Raw genomic sequence first — 24,865 nt, 5'->3', positions numbered from 1 at the left:
TCTATATCATCTGGCTTGGGACAACAGATGATAACCACACATAGTGACTAAATTACAATACCTCGAAATATTAAAAGCCCACATTCACATGAAGATACATTAAATTAATCAATTAAATGTTTGTGTTCTGTTCTATTGTACTACTAATATTATAATAATTACAAATAAAAACAGGACATATCAACTTTCGTAGAAGAGCTTGTACAGCTGAGTCAATACTAAGATTCACAAAGACATACGTTGTTGCATGCACCTGATCTTCAATTACATTTAGGTGTATCACTGCATATATATCCAGTACATATGATTGTTGTTGAAAACCATCTACAAATACTCTCTAAGACGTCCATTAAACTTGGTGTTTAAAAAAACTCAAACATTGTATTTAATAGTTTTTTTAATAATTTCAAATTATGGAGGTTTTGATTAGAAATGTAAATAACTCCTGCCAGCAGTGAAAATATTATTTAATTTAAATATACATTTAATAGTTTGTGTAACAATCATCAATTTGCGCACTAGAATTTAGAATATTAAAAAGATTTCCATGTATGGACCATTCCAACTAGGGACATAGGTGAAAGATATTTGTCCCCACTTTATAATTTTATAGATTCCATATTAATACACGCTGCTACTGTAACCACTTCACAGCTTAGCTAGATCGGATGTACAAACAGTTAAAATGTCTTTGACGCGCAATTCTATCAAACGATTCATGTTTAAACTTAATTGCATACCCCAAAAAGTAGGTAAAAAGTCCCCCCCCTGTCCCCGGCACAAATGGTATCACCCAGGAAGTGTGGTACAATGTGTACAGAGTGAAACATTTCCAAGTCCAAAAACCGAGAAATGCTAACAGAAACGCAGGCATTTTTCGTAAAATATTCTTCTTTTTTTCTTCTACAGCCAAGGTCGCTCAATTTAACGTTAAGAAGGAACTAGCTCGCTTGCCAAACAATGCACCTTGTCTGCCTTTTGGAAATGATGACAGATGAGATGTGTTGGTGTGTGATCATTAGCCTGTTAATTCTTCTAACGGGAGCTGCTTTTGTGTTGTACTCGGGGTTTCTGTCAGAGATATACGTACAAACTGGCTTACCTCCCATCAAGAACATTACATTCGCCTACAAATTCAAACAAGGGCCGTATAAAAAGTGTGGACAACTTTTTAAGGAATCTCTCAGTATTGGACCCAAGTTGACGTGTATTGGAATATTTTACGACGACCCTAAAAAGGTAAACATCCACGACTCGCCACTCTGAATATCAGTTAGTTATCGTAATTTTGCAGCTCTTTTATCAAACATTTTGCTTAAAATATAGGCAGGTTTTGCGATGTAGTGTGTAAATGTGGCCTCTAGATGGCAATACCGTTATTTGCTTGAAGTGAAGATGGACGCGTACATACTAAAAGGTCCTTGTTGAAACGAAATCTATATCTTCTGAATGATCGTTACGTGTTATCAATGTTATTTCAAAGTTTTTGTATTTTTGTGCTTGTTATATTCACTTTTGGCACCTAAACGTTTCTGCATTTCCACTGGGTTCCACTGCTTTAATTGCTGATAGAGATTATTTTGCCTTTAGTGGCCAAAAATCGATTATTGTATTGCAGCTGTTAAAGGCCCAATCCTTAAATATCTTACATGTACCCACCATCACATCATGGTTTACATTATTGTTGCGAGCTAGGGAGCTAAGTATGACAATAAGAGTGGCTGGGAATTAGAACGAGAACGAGGAGCTGAAGCTCTGAGCTGCACCTCCGATTTAATACAAACTCTGTAATAGATTTGTCAGCGAGCAATAATTCTTTCTCTACTTCTGCCACAGCTTGTTTGAAGTTTTCACTTAAGCATCACTTAATAAACCGGCCAAAGCCTATTGCAAAACAACCTGACTGATCATAGCCAGAGTTTAACGATGGATTCTTCTCTGCTCTCCTTCAAAAAGCTTTTGTTGTGCCTCTCTGCTTTTCCCAAGCTTGCAATTAGGCTGGCAGTGAGTCCATGGGCCCATCTGCACAGTCACAGCCAAGTCCTGATCTAAGTTAAAATAATTGGCGTAATGATCTGAGCTCATTAGTGTCGCAGACCCAGGATGCCATTCAGTCTCCTAGTCAGGAGCCCCATAGAATGCTTTCAGATAGGAGAGCTGGTATTCAGTGTCCCCATAGTGAGACACCGTCCATTAGTATTTTCAGTGAGAACGATTTTCAGAAGTGCAGGCTCACAGAGGATAAGTGTCAGCATGGCTATCCTCATCCTCTGTCTTCAGTTTTCTCACTTTTACCTCCTTTAATCACTTCCTTTGGAGAAACAAAAGACTTCAACAAGGGCTTCAGTTGGTCCTAAGATGGTTGCCATGGATACCGAGCTAGAGCAGCTCTGTCTTTTTTTCCCCCCATGAAACAGTGAACATATTCTGGGCTCCACTCATTAAACCTTTCTCCTTCACAAGCCCCCTTCCGGTTTCAAAGCCATGTGGTTTCTTTGACCTACTGTGCCCGCATCACCTTTCCCTCACAGCTCGCCTTCTCTTCCTCTTTTCCATCCTGCTTTGACAAACATCAGAGGGGAGGGACAGAGGGTGTAGGATATGAATATCAGCTTTGTCAGAAAACCATCCATATTCCGAGCTAGGGGTCAGGGTAAGCAATTCTTGAGACGTGTCCTGTCTCTAAAAAAATGCTCAGTGACAAGTGGAATTGCACTGAAATGACAAGTGTCCGCTCATCTCCAGTTGGGGGTCATTGTTGTCACAAACTGAAAACTTTGGGAATGACAGCTGGAGGAGGGGCAGGAGAGAGTGTGTCTGTCCCACTAGTACTTATTGTGGTGATGGATGAAACAGAAGAGAACGCCACTATCCCGAAAATAAAAAAAAGAAAGTCCAACCGCCCTATTAAATTGGAGGACGGATGAAAATTCTTTATATACTGCAGAGGATTTGTTTTTCCTTGTCCCCTCACCAAAGTCAATAGAGCCCACCCATACAGCAGATTTGAAGAGTCGACTTTCCGGATCCTCCTTTTCACTGTAGATGAGCTGTCAAAGTATTGTGTAAACATTAAAATGTGTCGTGCTAGACTAGTGTCTGATGAGTGCAGAGAGGCAAAAACAATGATTGGGGGCAGAGAGGGTTTGGATTTGGCTGTGTTTCTTTGTGCTTGACTCCCAACTTGGATCCCTGTGATGATTAATAAATCCACTTGGCTGAAGACTTCACACTGTGTGCCCCACAATCCTTTATCTGTATAGTACAAATACAATACCAACGCGACTAAATGTGATGGTACCCTGAACCCCCCCCCCCCACACACACACACACACATACACACACACACACTCTTACTCTCTCCCTCTCTCTCTGAAATTCGTCGAAACTGAAGTGCCAACTAATTGGCATCCATCGTTCTTTACTCCATGTTTAATAGAAATGATGCTTCCCATTTCCATGTAACATTATTTCAAATAATAATAACAATTTAAAATGGCCCGGACAAAATTGATGATACCCCTATCACAAGCAGTAACTATTTTACATTTTCTTTAATTAGTATTAGTAGTAGTGTCTTCTTCTTACTGTGCTGATTTAGCCACATCTGTTAATATTCTTTATAACATGTATTTGTAGTTTCTCTAGTAAGTTTGTTAGTTCTGCTGTCAATACAATATTTATTCATCAATCAAGTTTCTCTTTAGTCTTTTTCTGTGCACTGGTTTGACACGCTGCCTTCTCTTGTGGCCAGTTTTACTGAAGACTTATGGCTTATTGGCTGACTTAGAAATTGAGGACATTTGTTTGACGTCGTCTCTGTCAGGCTTTGTTGGTTATTCCCATCATCTTCTCCTGTCAGCCTCCAGCACATTTGGGTACCAGTAGGGCTGGAAATCAGGTGCAGCCTCCTGCTCAAGATCCATGGCACTATGTACAGTATGCTGTTTGTACAGTCAGGGGAGAACAGTTTTCACAAGCTTTATGTTTGTTGCTTCATGCTCTATAAACAACTCGACAGAGTCCCCGCTGAGAAAGAAACTTGGTCTCGCTGTCAACGGCGTTGCCTTATGGTGGGAAAAATGGAACTGGAGAGAACTAGAGTCTGTAAAAAGAGACTTGTCAATGATGCCATCAACAAGGCTGTGTTTGAAAAAATCACTTCCACCAGAATTCTTTGTAGAACTGCTTCTATTGTTCCACCGTCAGACTTAATGCAGTATTTACTGTGTTTCTCAACCAGACTCGGAACAGAGTATTTTCGGGGTAAAGTGAGCTGCTATCTGACAGTAGCTATTGTACATAACTTGACTAATGTAGTGTGAAGATAATAAGGTAAGTAATGCTGCGTCCTTATCGTAAACTTTGAGGATGGCCCCATGTGCCATGTCAGGATGTCAGACAAAGGCATCAGTCCTACAGAGATTATAATAAGAGCTGCTTTCAAAACTGATTAGATAGAATTCACATAAGTCATTCACGTGTCATTTAGTGTACTCTCCTGGTCCCATGTCTGTATTCTTAAATAATGCAACTTTTTTGTAAGTAATCTGTCCTAGACCTTAACTGAAAAGTAACAGGGATGTTTGCTTTTACCAACAAAGAGCAGGACTGAGGCTTGTCAGTCTCTCTCTCTCTCTCTCTCTCTCTCTCTCTCTCTCTCTCTCTCTCTCTCTCTCTCTCTCTCTCTCTCTCTCTCTCTCTCTCTCTCTCTCTCTCTCTCTCTCTCTCTCTCTCTCTCTCTCTCTCTCTCTCTCTCTCTCTCTCTCTCGTGTGTGTATTTGTATTCTTTTAAATGTGTGTGTTTCCAAGACTCCTCAACGCGATAACCTCAACACTTGTACCTCATTCATCATTCACCTTGGAGGATGGAAAGGCATTCTCCAGGGCATCAGTTTCAATGGGTTCACTGACCAATTGGGCCGATCACCTTATTTTATACAGTTGTGGTATACATTTTATACAGATGTGACCCTGCCTTTGCTGGAGACACACTGTATGGATCTGAGAGCACGCTGCGGCAGGAAATGGAGAATTGGCACTCAGCACAGCGTAGGGAGGAGAAAGTCTTAGATGTCTCAAGAGTATTCATTTATATAAAGAGTCTCCCTTCTTTAATGGGCACCAGGATGGAGAATATAGGATGGAGCAATAATTGCTCGGCTGCCAAATGCTCCAATTAGTGCTCATATTAATGAGCATATTTTAGTCTTTAATTTTGGCACTTGGCTGACATCACACACAATGTTTTTCTTTTTGCTTGTCATTTTTTTTGTACACACTGCTCATTAAATGACCTTGCATTACACATTGTAGTGCTTATAGCTTGTCAGTACAGTGGAGGTGACGTAGGTGGCATTTCAGAGAGATTCAGGTTTTTCGGGGACACTTACTGTGAGTGGAGATCATCCACAGTGTGTTTTTGTCCGGTCAGTTGCGGCATAAAAGAAATCAAACATTGGAAAATTGTTCTGAAGTGGTTTGTTAGAGAGCTTTTATCTCTCTGTCAGTGCTGCCATCGTGATGCTGGAGCTCTGTAGAGTTATGGTCGTCGCAATCGCTATAATGAGGGAAAATATGAAAAGGTCAAATGCCGGTTGAGTGGTGTGAGCAGAGGACGAGATATTGCATTTAGAGAAATGCAGCCAATAAGATGGCGTTGAAGCTTTTTGCTTTTTGCTTTTTACTCTGTCCATCCACTCCTCTACAGTACTTATGTCTGTCTTCAACATTTTCTTCATTCACTAATTGGTCTTTTTATTTTTTCCCCCTTCAGGTATCAGAAGAAGAGTGCCGCTACGCTGTCGGCAGTATTCTGAGTGAAGGAGAAAATAAAGCCAGCGAGGAGCTGTTAAAGCTCTACGAGAAATCGGGCTTTAATGTTTTCTCCTTTCCAGAAATCACGCATGTGGTCACTACCTTGTTCCCCCACAGGACGTTTGTCTCCGTCCTTCTGGCCGTGAGAAGAGTTTACCCGAGGCTTGAGCACTACATCAAGGTATTTAGCCTTCGTAGGCTTTTCTGCCTTTCTCAGTTTGCACCTCTGCTGCTACGCATAATTCCCTCCCCTTTTTCTTTCAATGAAATTGTTTTAATCAGCATTTTTTTATCAATTGAAATGACAAGAAAGTACAAATAACCCACTAATGTAAATATGATCATTTGCAGATTCACATGCTTTTCATGCACCCCTTTAGTACATAAATGCATATATAAGCATGCATGTGCAGATACGTGTATGGGTCAGTAGATTCCATGAAGTAAATAGAATATGGATACAGAAGCACACTCATTGAACGTTTATCAGAATGAATGCATATCTCTTCATACCAAATATTAGACCATCTCTGTTTTTGTTCTTAGCCATCCCCAAAATATTTGTCAGAATAGTGTTTCTCAACGGTATCTCATATTGGGAATTAGAATCGGTGAGAGAAAAAGATCACACATGAACTGTGTGCCTATTTTCACACAATGATAGGGAAACAAATGTGTGCGTGTATGTGACAGAATGAATCACTGCTAAGTCTGAAGTGACTCACACGCTGAGTCTTTCTGCGTGCTACCATATACACACTCAAATCTTCTTTTCTTTACGCCGTCTTCACAAACACACGGACACACACACAGAGAGACACACACACAGAGAGACACACACAGAGAGAGAGAGAGACACACACACACACACACACACACACACACACACACACACACACACACACACACACACACACACACACTTGAGGGTTGTGAGGTGTGATAAGTGGCACAACACTAAACTACAGGTCAAACGGTAAAATAAGAGCGCTTGCTCTTGGAAACAGAGTTCCAAGTTCCTTTAAGCACTTCATCATGAATGCTGTCACTGAGTACTGCTGGAGGGATACTGGGTAAGTGAGTCATAGCAATGAGGAGAGAGTTTTCCTGATATAGTGTAATTATGCAGCGTGATAAAACAGGTGGCAACACCACAGGTTGTCTCAATCACTCTCCTTCAGCTCGAAGAATGTTTGTGTGTGTGTGTGTGTGTCTGCCTGCCTGCCTGCCTGTCTGACGGGCACAACCATCTGCTTGGATACTGCTTAAGCCTGGCTGCACTCCAGTGACACTTAGCCTGTCTGAGAGGTCAGCTTAAACTGTCATCTCAGTGGGCAACCTCTCCTTCAGCAGCACTGATAAATCCTCCTTTTTGGTTTGTACTTTCTGTAAATATAGTCTACGCGTTATTCTCCCTCTCAATGCTTATCAGCTGTAATCATCTTACACTGCATCACTTTTTCACATCTACTGTATATTATGAGATTCATTTTTCAGTTTTACAGTTGTATGTTTTTATTGTTATAGCAATATAAAGATAGTCAATAGATTTAATTCAAATTATAAAGCACATGTGAGTTGCTCCAAATAGGTAATTGTGTTTATTGTGGCAATAAGTTTCTCCTAGGGTATATGAAAGGCTTCGTGTGGATCCATTATGCGTTACTGAATGTAACCACTTATAGATCTATGAAAAGCAGTGTCACTTTATAATGCTGATCAATTTTTACACAGTCTCACACATACACACATGGCCGCCTCTTTCTCTCTGCCAGCAGCGCTAGTCAATTTATTTGATAGACTTATTTCTATAATCTATCTTTTTTTCAGACTAACAAGGTTACATCCACCTTTTTCATCCTTTATTCATAGTGCCAAGCCAAGTCTAATTAATGTTTTGGAATCAAGTGTTCAACCAGAATGCAGCTTCAGGTAAACACTCACAGGCAGAGAATGAAAATCTACGTATTCATCAATACATTGACGTGTTAAATTAATCACCTTAATCACAAACATTCTTCTTTTATTCAACGGTGCCCTTTATCTGACCGGTAACCTAAACCAAAACCCACACTGAAAACTAAACTGGAATTGAAACATTAGTGAAGAATAAAAGTTAAATTCCAGCTTACAATCAACAAAACAAACCTAACAGCAGAGGCAATTTGAAGTGGCTTTCTCATTGTGAATAATGCATGCTGGTGATGCTTGACGTTTAGAATTTCCCTTGTGGTGAGACCTTTCCAGACAAGCTCATCAGCATTTAACATGCCCGGCCTGTCATGGCAAAATGATTTCTGCCTGTCAGGCGCTTTGAGTAGCTGCCCCATGGTTGGGCTTGATATTTGCCCATTCAGACCATCGACCAGCCCCAGTGTTTTCCTTCTGTGCCTTGGCTTTTTAGAGGTGAGCTGCATCACAGATGCCTTGGCATCGTGAGAATTGATTCTAGCATGGTGGCAAGGCCTACACACATGACAGTGAACCCGGGTGGGTGGCTAGTATTGCTGACATTCACAGAGATCTAAAGATTTGTGGAAGGCAGATGATGGAACATTTGTTTGCTCGAGGGCACTGAAGTTTCGTGCCAGCTGAAACGTGTTGGGCTGAATATTAAGTGCTTTTTACTTGCGTCTTTAAACATTGCTTTTTTTGAACAACTGACACACATGGTACGGTGATCATGAAAGTTTCTCAGGTAGTTGGAGAACAGAGCCGTGCTTTTGATTTACAGGGACATAAGGTTCCGCCTCCTTAGCTTTCTATCGGTCCAGTCTACCTGGCCAAGAATGCTGCAAATCACTGCACAGATGCCAGTCCGCAGGGCCTGTTCAATATGCACACTTCTGTCTAACTGCGTTGTACATTCAGAAAGGTCAGAAAAGGTTATTGGGTATATATGCTGAAGTATGAAATACAGGCAATGTCATATGCTGGAAAATTTAGAAGAACATCTTGTATTCAGTGTTTGACTGCTGGGGTTGTTGTGAAGTTGTTGTCATGCAGTCAGCCACAATTTTGCTCCTGTCATAAACTTGACCTGACACAAGAAACACTATATTCAGGATTTCTGATTTCCACTGATAAGCTGAGATAATAAAACGTAGCCCAAGTCAGTAGCTCATGCTTATGATGTTATTTATAACCCATCACTTATGTTCATGTACACATTCACCAGGCCATTCTGATCAAGTTTGTTGCATGGAGACCCTGTAGGCTTTCTGCCAGCTGGAGTCTCTGTGGATGTTTGCCTGTCAAACATGACTTTCATCCTCCAGCAGCAGGGAATCTACTGTTCGTGTTAAATGTCACATCTACATATTATTGATCTGATCCAAACTTTATTCTGTTTTACGTTGTTGAATCATGATGAGGCAGCGGGGTCAGAATAGTTTAAGATGGGAAGATGAGATCAGGATGGGAATTGTAGATCTTTCAACAAAGTGCTGCATTGCCATGAGTTTACGTTGTTGATTTAGAGATAACATATAAGTACAATATAATAATCTACAATACTGCAGATTCCCAATTTGGACATGTAGGAGAGATGTGGGCATTTTCTGCTAACTTTAAATTAGGATAAGGGTTAGGCTTAGATTTCACATGAGCAGTTCGGGATCCCGTTCATCAGCCACAGCCTAAATTAATTAATATACTTATCACACAAGGGCTTTTTCTTCCTCAGTAATTCCTTTGCCTGTTAGTTTAACACAACCCTGCATTACGTGGAAGGGGTCTTGCCAGAATCTGGGTTTAAATGATGTCAGAATGACAAAAAGCTCCTCATGATCCAAGAAATCTGAAATTATTGACTTTTTTTGTTGATGTGTCTGGAGCAATATCTAATGAATGTTTCTTCAGTAAAGTGGACAACCTGTGAAGAGATGCGTCAGCCTTTCACACATCGTCAGTGGTGATAGTAATGAGTGGCACTGCACAACAGAACTGACAAAAGAGAAATAGACCTTTTGAAATGTAGTTTGCTAGTAGGTTGCTCTGCATATCTGTACTACAGTATAAGACATTATACTCTTGGGTTTGGATGCCACAGGTAACCATTGCCTCTCCTTTAGGAACAGCCAGATTAGCCTCGACGGTACACAGTTGCTGGCTGCAGTGGGAGCACAATCACTGAAATTCCTGGAGGACGGAACCAGTGAAATGTTTGGATGATCAGAAAGAAAAGAAAATGTTTTTTTTTAAATCGCTCTGTAATGTCAAACCAAACCGCTGTCATATTTATGATAGGGTGTGTTTCCAAAAAAAAAACCCCCAAAAAAACTGTGATTACATACACTCAAACACACACACACACACACACACACACACACACACCCACACACACCCACCACTCTCTGCTGTCGAGTTTAGAAAGGCTCTTTGTTGAGGTAGACATGCAAATTAAATTGATTTGTTCCTGTGCCCTCTTGAGGGGTTTTCTAAAAAGCAATCCAACACGCAATTTTGAACCATTCAAGTATGAATCCAACAACACCGTTAGGCCACGTAAGCAAGGTGTAGGGGCTTTGGGACCACTGTGATTGACCTGAGGGAAATGGGAAAGATATGAAGAGACTTAAGACTTAACTGCTTTATTCTGCTCTGTAACTTTCAGACACTTGTTCATTTGTCAGGGCTGAATAAGTCTGAGCGAAGGGGGCCGTCGCTCAAATGCCACCCCGACACTCGGCCCCCTGACACCGCATTGCCTCAGCCTGGGATTTGAAAAGGTGAAAGAAAACTGTCGAGATACCAGCGTTTCATCAGCCACACCGGATTACACAGGACACACTTCACACTCTAAACAAAGAGAAATACAAACGTAGGGCTTGACAGGATGTGGCCAGAGCAGTAAGAGAAATAAATGACATGGTATTTAATAGATTATTTTTGTGAGGTAAATATATCTAGTGGTCTTTGGTAGTAGGACGTAAAGTGATTTTGACACTCCTGTAACAGGGACAATCTCCTTTAGCGCTTCTGCATCACATTGTGGTTTTGACCAAATGTTCTCTGCATTTCATCCTCCACCAGAGTTACACAGTAGAAATATTCATATCGCCTCCATATTCCATGAGTCATGCAGCAACTCGCCCCAGCAAATATTACCAGAATGGCCGTGAAATGAAAATGTAACTGAACAGAGGGAAAAATACAGCATCACACGGCGAGTCTGGTCAATCTTATGAATCAGCCAGAAATCATACCAAGAAGTTATTACAGTTATCAAACCGACCGTTGTTACGCAACACACACACTCACAAACATAATCATTTCCACAGGCGCTTCAAAGCTGTATTTTTTTTTACCTTTGCAAAGGCGGTTTAGCTGGAATACTGACGAAGTTCTCATCTGATTTTCATGTAGCTTGGTGGAACGGTGGATCGGGCAGAGAAGAGCCCGTTGAGACAGAATAAAGGCATTTTTAATCATTTGTTAAAGTTAAAAGATAAGTAATAGACTACTCTCAATGAAAACAAAAACAGGATACACTTAGATACATAACATTAATTTGCTATTTACCTACAGAATGCCATTTACACATGTATGTAGCTATTATTCTTTTTAATTAATTCAGATTTTTGTTTCATATATTTTCCATCCTCTATTGATCTTTCCCTCCTGTTCTGACTGCATGTGTTGGTGAGCAGAGCAGAGACCCAAATGTGTGTATTGTGGGAGAAAAGTAAAATAGTTTGGCAGTATCATTTTCCCGCTAGACTAATGGGTTTCCGTATGAGCAAAACAAATGTATTTAATGGCAGTGTAGATAAGGGGATCTTTTCAAAAGAAAGCCACTTAATAACACTGCAGTCCCAGTGAAACATGAATGCAGGCTCAGTAATCTGAATCATAATATTCAAAGGAAAAAGGCTCAAACTTGCCTTTAGACAATCTGTGTTTTTTTTCAGAGATTAAATGTCAATCATACAGAGATTTGCAACATCCACGATGCTGGAAGCCTCAGAAAAGTTTGGAAATTCAAAGCAGAATAAGCACAATGAAATTCAGAATGAGAGTGTTCAGAATACATAATGATGATAATAATGGGGACCCCAAAACAGAACTTGAATGCATGAAAATTCCATTTAAAATGGGATAGTTGTTTCCACGTTATAATCATAATATTACTTTGTACCTTTGCTTTGCTTCACCGTTTTGACTGGTGATTAGTGATCTCTATGTCCAATTGATCATTCATCATTGTTGAGTCTGTCGGGGCACGTTTTGATCAGGGCGTAATGTCGTTTTTGTTGCATTCGTTTGGTGGCATATTATTTGTCACTTTGGTATTTTTTCTCATTTGCCTGCTCTTGTATTGTTATACTGATCGTGGCAAAGAAATAGTTGAAGTGGTTAGTGTTTTGACACTGAATCTAACACAGTGGTTGGCAGCACTTATCTGCCTCTTTCTTCCATCAGCTGGCCTCTTCGCTGCTGTCAGCTATGTTCACTTTCTTTTGCGCCCGTGTCCTCAGGAGACAGGAGAGGCATTGTTGAGGCAGAAGCTGCTGTTTATGCCCCTCTCAGTTCTCAGGAGTGATCTTTTGTCAGGTGGTTTCCCCACTTCTCCTTCCTCTCTCCCCAGCGGCAGTGCGCCTTTCCATAGCAACATTTCTTTTCCCTGTTCCGTACAAAAGGCACAACACCTTTGGGCGATGGATCCGTGGGTTTGGAGTCTTTCTGAACTTGTGTTTCAGACATAAGGAAATGCCCTGAAATTGTATAAGTTGTCATTTCTTCACACACTTGGTGTTAGAAAATGCAACTTTTGCAGCAATAACCAACCTTTTCAATGCGTCAGTAAGTATTAACAGGTGAAATGGAGTATAGGCTCGGACCGCATTGGCATGCAGGACCTCACCTCAATAATGTTTGAAAATTCTGGAGCTTGTGTTCTGACCCTCGGGATCATGGCGCTGCATATATTCAATCTCCCTGCTTTACACACACCTGCTGAACTAGCATTGCGTCGATCCTAGACCTTGATCAGCCAAACAAGGCAGAAGAGAATGAACATATGCAGCATTATGGGGGCCGTCTTCCACGCTTGAGAACTCAGTGTTCAGCCTGCCCGAGTTAAGCAGTCAATCTATTCCCAATTTTCGGTAAAAGCTTTGTTCGTTGTTTTGAGTAGCAATGGAAAAAAAGATTGGTGGAAGTTGGTGACCTGATTTCTTTGGGCACAAGTATTAATGAGTCTCGTTCAGAGGGAAACACCACCAGTAGCTCCGACAGAAGCTTTATTCCTGGCCGTCTGCTTTGTTTAGCCTCCTTATGCCGCCTTTTCCTGCCGCTTAAATCACCCACCTGGTGCCCAAATGTATTCACTGTTTTTGTTATGGCACCGCAGACTGCCTTTTTATGTGCTGATGAGGCATACCTCCTTTGAAGCAAACAGCTCTTTGGTGTTGATTTGGTGACTTAATGTTTGTTGCATTTGATATTTTGGAGACCGAAATGATTTCGGTTTCAATATCTAATTCCACTCCTTTGCACATCGCACAGTTCAGCTTTAAGGGTTCACAGGGATGCAGGCATGTTTTGAAGTTTTGATTGAAAGGGTCAAAACTTCCCCAAAGCTGTTAACTTGGCAACACAAGCTGGATGTGTTCTGAAATATTTGAGCAGAATTTGTTTCAGCTGATCAATTTGGAGATGCTGTTGATGCGACACTGTGTGACAGGGTTTTCAGTTGTGTTAATTTGTTTGCATTTTAAGGATTTCTGTGAAACGTGGCTGGAAGCTTGGGCATGATCCAGGGAATAACCCATTACATTTTGGTAGCGTTTGGCCAGATGGTAGCGCTGTAATTTGACATGTTTACGTTTTTGGCTTATAACTTAAGAAACCATAACTAATTTTTTACTAGATTTTGTGCCATTTTGTTTTTGCAAATCAGTAATGTGTGTGTACATTTACTGACATTTTCTGTGATTAGTTGACTGCTACACAATTACCTTGCACATTTTATATGTTGATACAGAGTATATACTGTTTGGAACTGTTGAGATTTCAGAGCTTAATGTTCGCTGCTTTTACAGCACTGTTTTACCAAGAGGGGGGCAGAAATCCTTTTTTAGAGGTCTAAAATATACCTTGAACAGTTTTTATTTATGCATCTCAAGGGCGCGTGTGATCTATCTGCACTCGGGCACTGTGCAGATGTTTTTCCCCAGGCTAGAAACCTGGAACGGGAGGACACTCGCACGTCTTCCTCGCCTTGTGGGAGTGTCAAGATCCTTCGCTGATTCCCTAGAGGAACTCGGAACGACTTCAAATACCCAACTGGCATGAGAGAGTGTGTGAGACCTGATTGAAGGAGAGTGTGTGTGTCTGTGTGTGTCTGTGTGTGTGAGGTTTTTAGTAATCCCCCGCAATGAAAAGTAATCATCCAATTTAAATCCTTTGTTGATGCATATTTACCTCACACAGAATAACAAAGGCCTGTAATTAGACGGTTTATTTAACGGTGGCATGCGTGAATTAGCGCACAAATTAAACTTTCTATAAGCCATTAATTTGATTTCCACGGTACCTTTCCACCACTTTTGTTTGAAGCCTGTGAAGGCAGCAATCTACTGCCTGTGGCGATGTCTCTGTCAGAGAGTGAATAGATGGTTAAGGCTCCCCTTTCCCACCATGTTTGGATTCATCTGGAGAAAGGCATGGACGTTGGCCGCCCAGTCTGATCAGCTGCGTCCGTTTAGACAATTTTCTCTGCATATTAAGAAAGAATGGTGTGGGAAGATATAGCCAGGAGGAAAATAACTTTGCCATGACCCTGATACTTTGTTCACCCCTTAAGTGCTCTCATGGGCCCCACCCGGCCTCTAATCCTGCAGGAGAGGAGCAAACAAAAATCCATAGTATACACCATCTCCAAACCTCTGCCCAATTAGAAAAGCCGACTGAGCCCAGTTTGTGTCAGCAGTTCCGCTGCTGGTCTAATTACTAACTTGCTTTCTGTTTGAGGTCTTTGGGAACAAACCGAGACACATAGCCAGTCGGCGGTGTTCGAACGGTGTTTGGTAAGGTTTTAAAAGTGTTGAATAGAGTCACTAACAAAATTTTGATGTATGATATCTCCCAATATACAGTATTTCCCTACATTATCATTTTAGTTTATCTGACATGAAACAAAACAATCTGTGAGACCGTCATGTAAAATTACCCACTTTTCACCCACACTTAGCAAGCCTCCTTTGTCTCATCGGAGCACGGAACAGAATCATATTCCCAGATTAATTCAAACATCTCAGCTAGTTTGATATGTCGAGCATCTTCTGCCTTCTTTCTCTCATTGAATAATTGAATCTGGTAATGAAATAATAACGGCTTCACTTAACCCGGTGCAGACATCTCATGTTACATGTAGGATCAGGGTAGTGCGTATACTTCTGCCATTTGTAGTTTGTCTCACCTGCAGTGGCAGATTTTTACCATGTCGGGCAACCATGTCGGGATTTATCAGCTCTGATTATTGCGCCGCACGATCGCATAATGGTCTGCGGTCTACAAGGCTGTTTTGTTGCGCCCTATTCCCCCGTTTCAAATACTATTTCCTCTCGATGCTTCCATTTTCCAAGATGATAATAATGTCCCCATGAGGCTTGGTGCTCATAAACACTGCTAAACACGTTCAAGGGTAGCGCGGTGAATGCCAATCGAGCATCTTCCCATGGCCTCCTGAATGTTTATAGGACATTTTGAAGCAAACAGATGTCAACCTTCCTCAAATGACCACAAAATCCAAGGCTTTTCTTTATTAAAGATGGCCCAATGTTCCCTCAGTAACATTTAATGGCTCGTAGGGGGAAAATTCAAACAAGGAGTGTGTTGCCCTCCTTGTTAGGTACTTGGTGTTGATGGTAAAATCATTGCTGTTTGGGCCAAACACTTCTCTGCTGTTTTATGCACGTCGATACTGTTCAGTCTTCTCTCTTTGAACACACACTTTCTGCAATATTTATGAGACCAGATTCAGTTTACATAGCCACACTGGGCACCTTATAGCCCCAAATTTAGTTCTGACCGCAATTAAAGCAAAACTTCAGAGTTGAATGTATACATGGGTGGAAATAAGTCCATCCTTAGACACTGAGTAACACAAAATCCAGATCTGTTTCTCATTGTAGATTGTGGTGCAATTACCTTAACTGGACTAGAATAAGAGTAAGAGAAAGTTTTATTGCGCAACAAACAGTAGATACTACACTTATTTGTTATGTTTGACCCTTTATTGATTGGCAATGAATTGCATTATTGATGGTGTGTATGTATTTGTGACTTTGCCGTCTATGAGGTGATGAGCAAAGCCACAGAGGAGAGGCAGATGTTTCTCAAGGCAAAATGCACCAATAATTGATGTTGCTGGAATAATTGAAATTGACAGCAGAGAAAACAACGGCACTGCTATGGTAACAGTGTGACAAACAGATGGTGGGAGTGATGGTTGATTTTCGAAAAAGGAAGTTTTGTCTGATACTATAGAATGTTTCACGTGTTTTCATAAGCGTGCGACATTCCTGTTGTTCCACTAAACAGTGCTGTGCCTGTCGTCATCTCCACTTTGTTTGCTTTGTTTGTCTTTTCAGTCTCTCTCTTTCCTACTTACAGGATGCAATTGGAAAGAGTCGTCAGGTCAGTTGTAGGCGGGGATGAGCGGAATGTGTGTGAATACTATACATGTACTGGGAATAAAACAAAGCTGGAAGTCATCACATCACAAGGCTTATTTTTAAGCATTATTTAGACTGCCTGACATAAAAGGACACAAAGGTATTTTCCATCCGGTACGGAGCCATGAGGAAATGATGCAGTCTGGTTTGATACATCAGATAATAATGTACCTCCAACCAACAAAGATCAGTCAATTAGAAATGTATATGTCAGGTCAAATGTTCCACTGTCGGTGAATTAAAACAAATCGTCTTCAACTTAAATAGCGGATTAGTTCACATACTAATGTTCAGCATTGAGCCTGTGTCAAAAGGACGACAGTGACAGATATCGGCCGTGTGTGAGCAGAATAACAAAACGTCTGGTATAAAAGGTTAATGAGCCCAGAGAACTGAAACGCTCTCTGCCATGTGAGATGTCCCTGCTTCTGAAGAAGTGAGGCCAGAAATGGAGCAAGAAGAAGAACAGAGTTTGACCTCAGCCAGCAACAACTGACTGGGGGGGTCCTACAGATAGATTAGATACGTACGTAAAAATAGACTATAGGGATCAAAGGCTGGTCACATGTAGGAACCTCCAGTGCAGGGATGGAGCGTTGCGGTTCCCAGGATGGATTTCTGGCATGTCTGCTCTTGTATCTCGTATTATTTGTTCCTTCTTGTCCTTATGTTTGTAGTTAAACGTATACAGCCTATGGTAATAAGTGTTGATTGGACTAATTTTAGTATTGCCTTGGTGCCTTCAGAGTTGAATTATGGTGTGTAAATTGATCCGTTGGTGGCAGCAGGTACATTTGGTTCCACTTGCTAAAGCAATTACACCAATTTGCAAGTGCACTAAACAAACTTCCATTATATGTGATGTAATAAAGTCAAGTATAACACACTCTTTTCTCTCACAGGAAAGGAGGCTGTGTGCCCACCCGTTCCTTGAGATCTACAGCAAGGGTCAGATCCAGTTCATGGCTCCCTTGGCCCGTCAGGATGATTTCTACGTACCTGAGGTCCGCCAAGTGGAACGGAAGCCGTCGGCGCATGAAGAAGAATCGCACAGTGACTCTGAAGTCTCAGGTGTGCTACACTTTTGTTTCTTTCTTGTTTTGTGGAGCCGTGTTTGGAAGTGGTTTACACTATAACATACATTTTCTGTCATACACGTAAACCTAGCGGGACACGTTGCTGCGTCATTCCCATCTTTTTGTCGTTAACAAATTACCCAGGGAGGCAGAGATCAGATCAAAACTGATGATGTCATTTTTATTGATTGCTAACGTGAGGAAAATACAGTTTAAAACATTATCTAGATTTCATTCAGCATGAAATGGGTTGTGATTTTGCAGATTCCAGGTGTTTATTGTGTCGTGATCATCAGGTGTTTGCGAAAGAGAGAGAGAGAGATCTGTTTCACCAATGTATCACTTTAAAGCACCTGCACTCTGTAGTTTGTGCTTGATCAGGAACTGTATTTCCTGCCGCAGTTTCCGGTTGACACCTTTTCCATGTGTTAATGAAAAGAGCGGTCACAACAGCCTCTCACCCAGGCTGCTATAGACTCCATAACAACAACATACTCTTCGTCGCACCATTCCCGCACTCACTTGAACACAGTTACACTGTTTTGTCTTGCCTCTCGGGACACGGAGGCTCGTGAAAACATGTTTTCAGAAGTCGATACTGGATGAGACAAGGCGGATCATTAGCTGGCATGGGGTGTGAATGTATACCGATTTAAAAATAATAGCTTTCTAACACCTAATGACTATATATGTGCAGAGGCCATATTGTTCAATCAATTTTAGTAAAACTATGCCTTGTGATGGAAATGTAACACTGGGGAAATTGAAGTGCACAATTACAGCAGATATCCAGGCCATACTGTGGAGTTCAGTTTGAATATGTAATGGACGACATGACTTGTTTGCAAATACACACGACCACCTGAATGCTTGAGTGAGAACAGGTATTGTGTCGGTACTAGATAAGAATTTCCCAACAGATATTCAGACGAGTCGAGCACATAAAGCCTCCAGATGGCTCGGGATTCAGAACAACGCTCACACTCTCAGAAATTGCCAGTTACATCACCTTGCTTGTACAGAGTTCCACCACTGAAACCAATAATGTCTAACCAAAGTCCATGTAAGTATCATTAAAATTTATTTAATATGTTCCTGGAAAGCGCAGGAACAGTCTGATCTGAGTGATTTGTCAACGTGTCAGTGAGCTGCTGCTGCTGCCGCCACCTGTCTGGTGCAGTGGTGTGTACATGCAGATGAGCTGAGCATGATGGTGGATTTTTGTGTGGACATTTATCGTCTATTTCTTTCCATTGTTGTCATATAAGGACAAATTAGGCCTGGACTTCATCCTCAATAACGTTTTATATCCTTGACCTGCCAAGTGTTTGATGTATCTGGCCTCAGTGTTGAAACTTATTATGATAGTTGGCTACACACACACACACACACACACACACACACACACACACACACACACACACACAGCCAAATGTGTAGTTTTGAGCGCAGGGACAGGACTAATGATGGAGACTAGCAGGGCTGACAAAATAACAGAAAATCCTTGCAACAACTTACAGTAGCCCTGTAATGATCTGTTTTCCCTCAGTCAGTCCAGCCTCACCAAAAGTGTCTGAAATGAAATTGTACTTAACTGGACATTTACTCAATCACTCACACAATACACTGTCAAAATGGCCACGGTGTGTGTTTGGTCATTATTACGTCAGAGGGTTACAACAAAGGCTCATCACCAAACTAACATTTCCAACATGTTTTTTATGTTGGAAATAGGGATGCAATGAGCTGTAAAATATCCAACAAGGGAAGAAGGTACCGTTACTGACTCGGTGTTTACACACAGTACACGTTATATATGTACAGTTAGGTCCATAAAAATTTGGACAATGACACAATTTTCACAATTTTGTCTCTGTACACCACCACAATGGATTTGAAATGAATCAACTTTCAGCTTTATGGTATTTACATCCAAATCAGGTGAACGGTGTAGGAATTACAACAATTTCTATATGGGCCTCCCCATTTTAAGGGACCAAAAGTAATTGGACAAGTGGCTGCTTAGCTGTTCCATAGCCAGGTGTGTGTTATTCCCTCATTATTTCATTCACAAGGAGCAGATAAAAGGTCTAGAGTTCATTTCAAGTATTCAGGTATTTGCATTTGGAAACTGTTGCTGTCAACTCTCAATATGAGGTCCAAAGAGCTGTCACTATCAGTTGCTGATGAGACAGCTGACAAAAGCATCAGGATGAATTCTGAAGGGTTTCGGGCAATATTATCTGCTCATGTTCATCCAAATGCTTCAGAACTCTTTGGACGGTGCTTCCCAGTGCAGATGGACAATGACCTGAAGCATACTGTGAAAGCAACCAAAGAGTTTTTTAAGGCAAAGAAGTGGAATGTTATGCAATGGCCAAGTCAATCACCTGACCTTAATCCAATTGAGCATTCATTTCACGAACTGAAGACAAAACTGAAAGGAAAGTGGCCCAATAACGAGCAGGAACGGAAGACAGTTGCAGTATAGAGGCCTGGCAGAGCTTCACCAGGGAAGAAACCCAACGTCTGGTGAAGTCTATGGGTTCCAGATTTGCAACCAAGTGACAATTTGATTTATGATTGTTAGTTTGTCCAATTACTTTTGGTAGAAAGAAATGGTTGTAATTCCTACACTAGTCCCCTGATTTGGATGTTAATACCCTCAAATTAAAGTTGAAAGTCTGCACTTAAAGCAAATCTAGATTGTTTCATTTCAAATCCATTGTGGTGTTGTTCAGAGCCAAAATTGAGAAAATTGCATCAATGTCCAAATATTTATGGACCTAACTGTAGATTAATGGGATAAATTGATGTAACGCTGTAGTTGGATTTAAATCATCATCAATTGATGTAATCATACAAAGAGTAATGTGCCTAGATTATGTGGCTGCAAATGGATTTGCTCCGGTATGTAAATGTTGTAATCTAATTAAGCCCCTCCATATGTATTTCCACACCTGACAGAAGTTTCATCATCAAGTTTCATCACTCATGAGAAGTTGGTAAGAGGGCAAGAAGAAAGGTTCGACTTACACAACAAGGTTTCTCAGTCAAACAACCAAATGGGAATTCAGCTCCCAGAGGACACTCACTCTCCAAACTAGGTGTTTTAGTTCAGTCAGTCAAGATCAAATTATATTACGTGCTCAAATCATTAAAGAATGAAGAGTTGAAAATGGCAGATATCAGTATCACATTATAGATAGTCTTCTGTCTTTAACTTGTAAGCTGTGATTGGCAGACTAGGTTAGAAAATAGTGATTATTTACCAAATTTAGTAAGACAGCATTTGCTTTCACTTTTTGATTTAGTTGTCACCTTAGCACTTTCAGAAAAACACTGGTTTTCTGGTCTTCATTGCTATTTGCTTATGTTAAACTATCAAATACTGTGATTTATGTACCGATTCCATTGACATCCATAAACAGGAGGCTCCCGATCTCGCATTCTGCACAAGCAATTCCAGAGTTCCCCTTCACTTCACCTTCATGTCTTTGGACTGTTCGAGGAACCCATTTGAAAGATTCGAAAGCATCCGTCAGCATAGCTCCACTATGATAACAACCCTTCCTCCAGACATGGCGAGGCTTTTCAAAAGTAGTAGATTTCACAATGACAACTCGAAGAAGTGTACTCAGGTTACAGCAGTGATAGTCTGTGTAATTAGTAGCTTTCCCCTACTGATTGTGCTCCTAAACTTATGCAAACTTAACCACACGCACATACACATACACATACACACACACTGCAGACCGTCACCCCTTATCAATCTCCGCAGAGACGTCCTCCTCTCCCCCTCTGGATCTCCACACTCCGGCTACAGAGCGGCGTGAAGCTAAGCGACGTTGACAAATCCAGCGTGTTGTTTGGCATCCCGAGTGTCACGGCAGAGCGCAGAGTGGAAATGGCATTCGGGGGTCCATGACTACGAATGATAATGTGACAGGTAGCCATGCTCCTGTCAGGGATCGACTGGAGACAGGTCAGTGCAGCCTTTGGAGACACTGGAAGCTTCTTGGATCGCTGACCCCCCCCCCCCCCCCAACCCAGTCACTCACTCCCGTCTCAGTGACCGATCCAACCCCCTGAACCACCACCACACACACACACACACACACACACACACACACACACACACACACACACACACACACACACACACACACACGCGCGCAATCTGTCAGCAATCTGGAATCAGTGAGATGTTGGGTGTAGAGCAGCATTTAGTGCCGTCTGCTATTCTTTGTTATTAATTGTCATATTTACACGCTGGCGAGGAGTGGTTATGATAATGTAATCGGTTAAAAGTAAGAATTATCCATCTTGATTCATTGAACGTATAGTAAGGAGTGACACTTTGCTGCATGTGTCTGCGTCTCATAGCGGATATGGATCTATTGTCCCTTAGATGAACGGAGGCAGGTGCCTTCAAGGCCCGGCTAAACCCGTCCTTTCAAACACAGAGGCTATTTTCACGGCCTCCAAAAAAAAGTGGATACCATACCTAATGTGTATCTTCCCAAACCAAGTGGGATTTTTCTCTCCACTGATTACATTTTGCAAGTTGCTTAAGGCGACCAACTAGCGAAGGGAAAAAAATATCTCAGACGAAGCGCCAGGAGACGGAACTCGTCACCGGTTTAGATCTCGGCATGCATATTTTTATTGTTTTACTTACAGCTTTCTCACACTCCCATCAATCACGCGCACAAGAGGTGGGGGTGTAAATTAATCAGTGAGAGCTCCTGGCCAGATTTCAGTTTGAATACATTTTTATGGAGATAAATAAGAGTTTATTTCTATATGGTACAGTTGGGCGAAGATGTCCCGCATATTTTCTCCCCACAGCCAACCGGAAAAGTTCATTCAACCAGTTGGAAATATGGGAAATATGAGCCCAGTCCAGTATGTGCTGTGTTATTGTCAGACGTATATCATGATACATTCAGATATTATGATGTTTACATGCATTTACTTTATATTACATCTCTCTCTCCCTCTGCTCTTTCCCACATTGGACATCAGGTTGCGTCCCTCTGCCCCTACATAAACACATTTTCTTCATTAAACAAAAGTAATTATATCCAATGCCATCTGCGTGTTGTTTTCTGCTTTCCGTTCATTCTGTTCAACACAAACACACACTCGCACCCATTAGTTGTGTGGCACAATTTCCCCTTTTTTATCTTTTGCTGTCAGTGTTGAAGCATAATTTGTGCTCTGAAGTGAAGCATTCAAGATGTCTGTGTTTGTAGTTCCCTCACCTTTGAAGTTGAATGAGCGAAATCTTGCTTTGCTTTCTCCATCTTGCCGTCTGGATAGTCTGTCATGGCGTTATTGATTTACAGCTGCTCACTCGCTGTATAATTGGAATCTCTTATTTACCTCCTGCCCCTGTCAGTCTTCTCTTTTAGAAGTGCGGGTCTAACTTTGTTTGTTGTGCTGTGTGTAAGAGCCACCCATCCATTACATGCCTAGAGCATAATGCATTTTCAGGGGAAAGACAATTGTTTGATAATTGACGTTTAACACTGAGAGCATCTGACGTTGCACAGTTGTGACGTGCGATTTGCTTGAAGCATCGTACTTTTTCACACGTTTTTCCTTAACTGAAATGCGAGGCGGTGTGCACACTTGCAGTTTGAAAGCCTGTCACTCTGTAAACGGTAACATAAACCTCCACTGTCTCTGAGAATTTATTTCCCCCCCGACATATTTCTCACCCGTACCATGCCAATTAGCCACCGACCAGCTACTGTCCATCTTTAAAAAAAGCTTAGGTTCACCCGCATATATCACCATCAGCTGTGTTAGCGACGGGCTGGCTTAGCTGTGTGTAAATATTGATTTGGGAGTGATTCATTCTTGCTCTTGCAGTAACACAGAAAACGCTCACAGCCACACAAAGGCAAAAGGTCAACAGCCTGACACACACTCAGCTGTGAAATTGATCTTATTAACCTGCAAAGCAAACTAAGAATCCGGAGGTGTCAAGTGGTCAACCCATCCAATTATAAAAGAAATGGCCATTGAGATTTCAGGAATTTCTCATTAACAACATTTCAGCTCCTATTTTGAGTGCCAACGTGTCACTTCTTGCTTCTTATAGTTTATTAACTAGGAGTCTTTGGTGTTTACCATTACCAAACTGATATACATACTGTATATGAACAGTATTTGTTATACTGGGACAGATCAGCAACAACATCAAACAGGTTCTTGCCATGCCACACCCTTCCTACACATTTAATTCAAATAACAGAGGAACATAAAGTAAAGAAAGTCACTCGAAAGTGTTTTTATATACGTTTTGGCAAAGTTATTACCTTTAAATTCCACTGTATAGTCACAGTGTGTTTGTGCAATATTAGTTTCATCTTGCTGTTATGAAGCCTCCCACAGTTTTACCACCCATTCCTGGAGCATTTGAGTCTTGAGTCGTGTGGATCACTGAGGTGCTGCTGTCTTCTGAGGCGCATGAATAATGTGACCGGAGTTCCAAGTGAGAATCTTGGAGAAACTAACTTATCTGATAAAGTTCCAATACAGTTCAGATACAACCACAGCTGTAGGTTTAGATTGAAACTTCACTTGATGTTTTTTGTCATGCAGTGTTTGTTTACCGAAGCATTCTCACCATCTTTCCCTGCTGTCCTTTATTATATTTCGACTCTTGTTTGCAGACTCAAACAGCGAGTACAGCTCGGGCAGCGGGGTCCTCCTGTCAGACAGCAGAGAGGCGTCTCAGGCTCCATCCTCGGACCGGTCGGCGCCCAGCTACGACAAAGGGGGGCGAGATGACGGACAGAGAGGCTCCAGAGCGTCCACGTGTCAGGACCCGGACCGGGGGCTCGCCGGTGGACAGCAGGGAGCGAGAGAAGAGAGGCGTCATGGAACGCCCAACCAGAAGAGCCAGGAGGGTGCTGCTACTCAGGCGTGGCGGGCCGTCGTGGGAGGGGAGGAGTGAACACGAGGCCAGCCAGACAAAAGTTGAGGATGAAGGAATCAAAGTCTTTTTTTTTACCAAGGTTTACTAGATTTTTGCTGCCAAATGTTGTTCTTGAAATACACAAAACAAACCTTTCAGGTAGCCTGAGTTCCTTGAAAAACTGATGCTGTTACCATTCACAGTGAAAATGAGTGACTGAATATTTTAAATGTATTGTCATTTCTTATTTACAATTTCTAAAAAATAAAGTTTTTGTATTTGGAATTTATTACACGCCGTATGAACAAGAATTTTCCAACCGTTTGTGATTCTTATGAAAGTGTTTTTTAGAAGGGAGC

The 24,865-nt window shown here is 41.5% G+C and overlaps 1 protein-coding gene across 1 annotated transcript; it reads left to right on the top strand.

The window, feature by feature from the left end:
- Positions 1-798: 798 nt before the first annotated feature.
- Positions 799-24,670, top strand: tex264b (testis expressed 264, ER-phagy receptor b). The gene is made up of 4 exons (XM_076156435.1): positions 799-1,239; positions 5,777-5,998; positions 17,402-17,570; positions 24,262-24,670. The coding sequence occupies exons 1-4, from the start codon at positions 961-963 to the stop codon at positions 24,543-24,545; spliced, it is 954 nt and encodes a 317-aa protein (XP_076012550.1). The 5' UTR covers positions 799-960; the 3' UTR covers positions 24,546-24,670.
- The last annotated feature ends 195 nt before the right edge of the window (positions 24,671-24,865 follow it).

This window comes from Genypterus blacodes, unplaced genomic scaffold (genome assembly GCF_046128005.1).
Source record: "Genypterus blacodes isolate CSIRO-AG114 ecotype Tasmania unplaced genomic scaffold, CSIRO-AGI_Gbla_v1 ptg000070l_1, whole genome shotgun sequence".
NCBI lineage: Eukaryota > Metazoa > Chordata > Actinopteri > Ophidiiformes > Ophidiidae > Genypterus > Genypterus blacodes.
The sequence above is the reverse complement of the archived record's forward strand: the minus strand, read 5'-3'. Positions and strand labels throughout refer to the sequence as shown.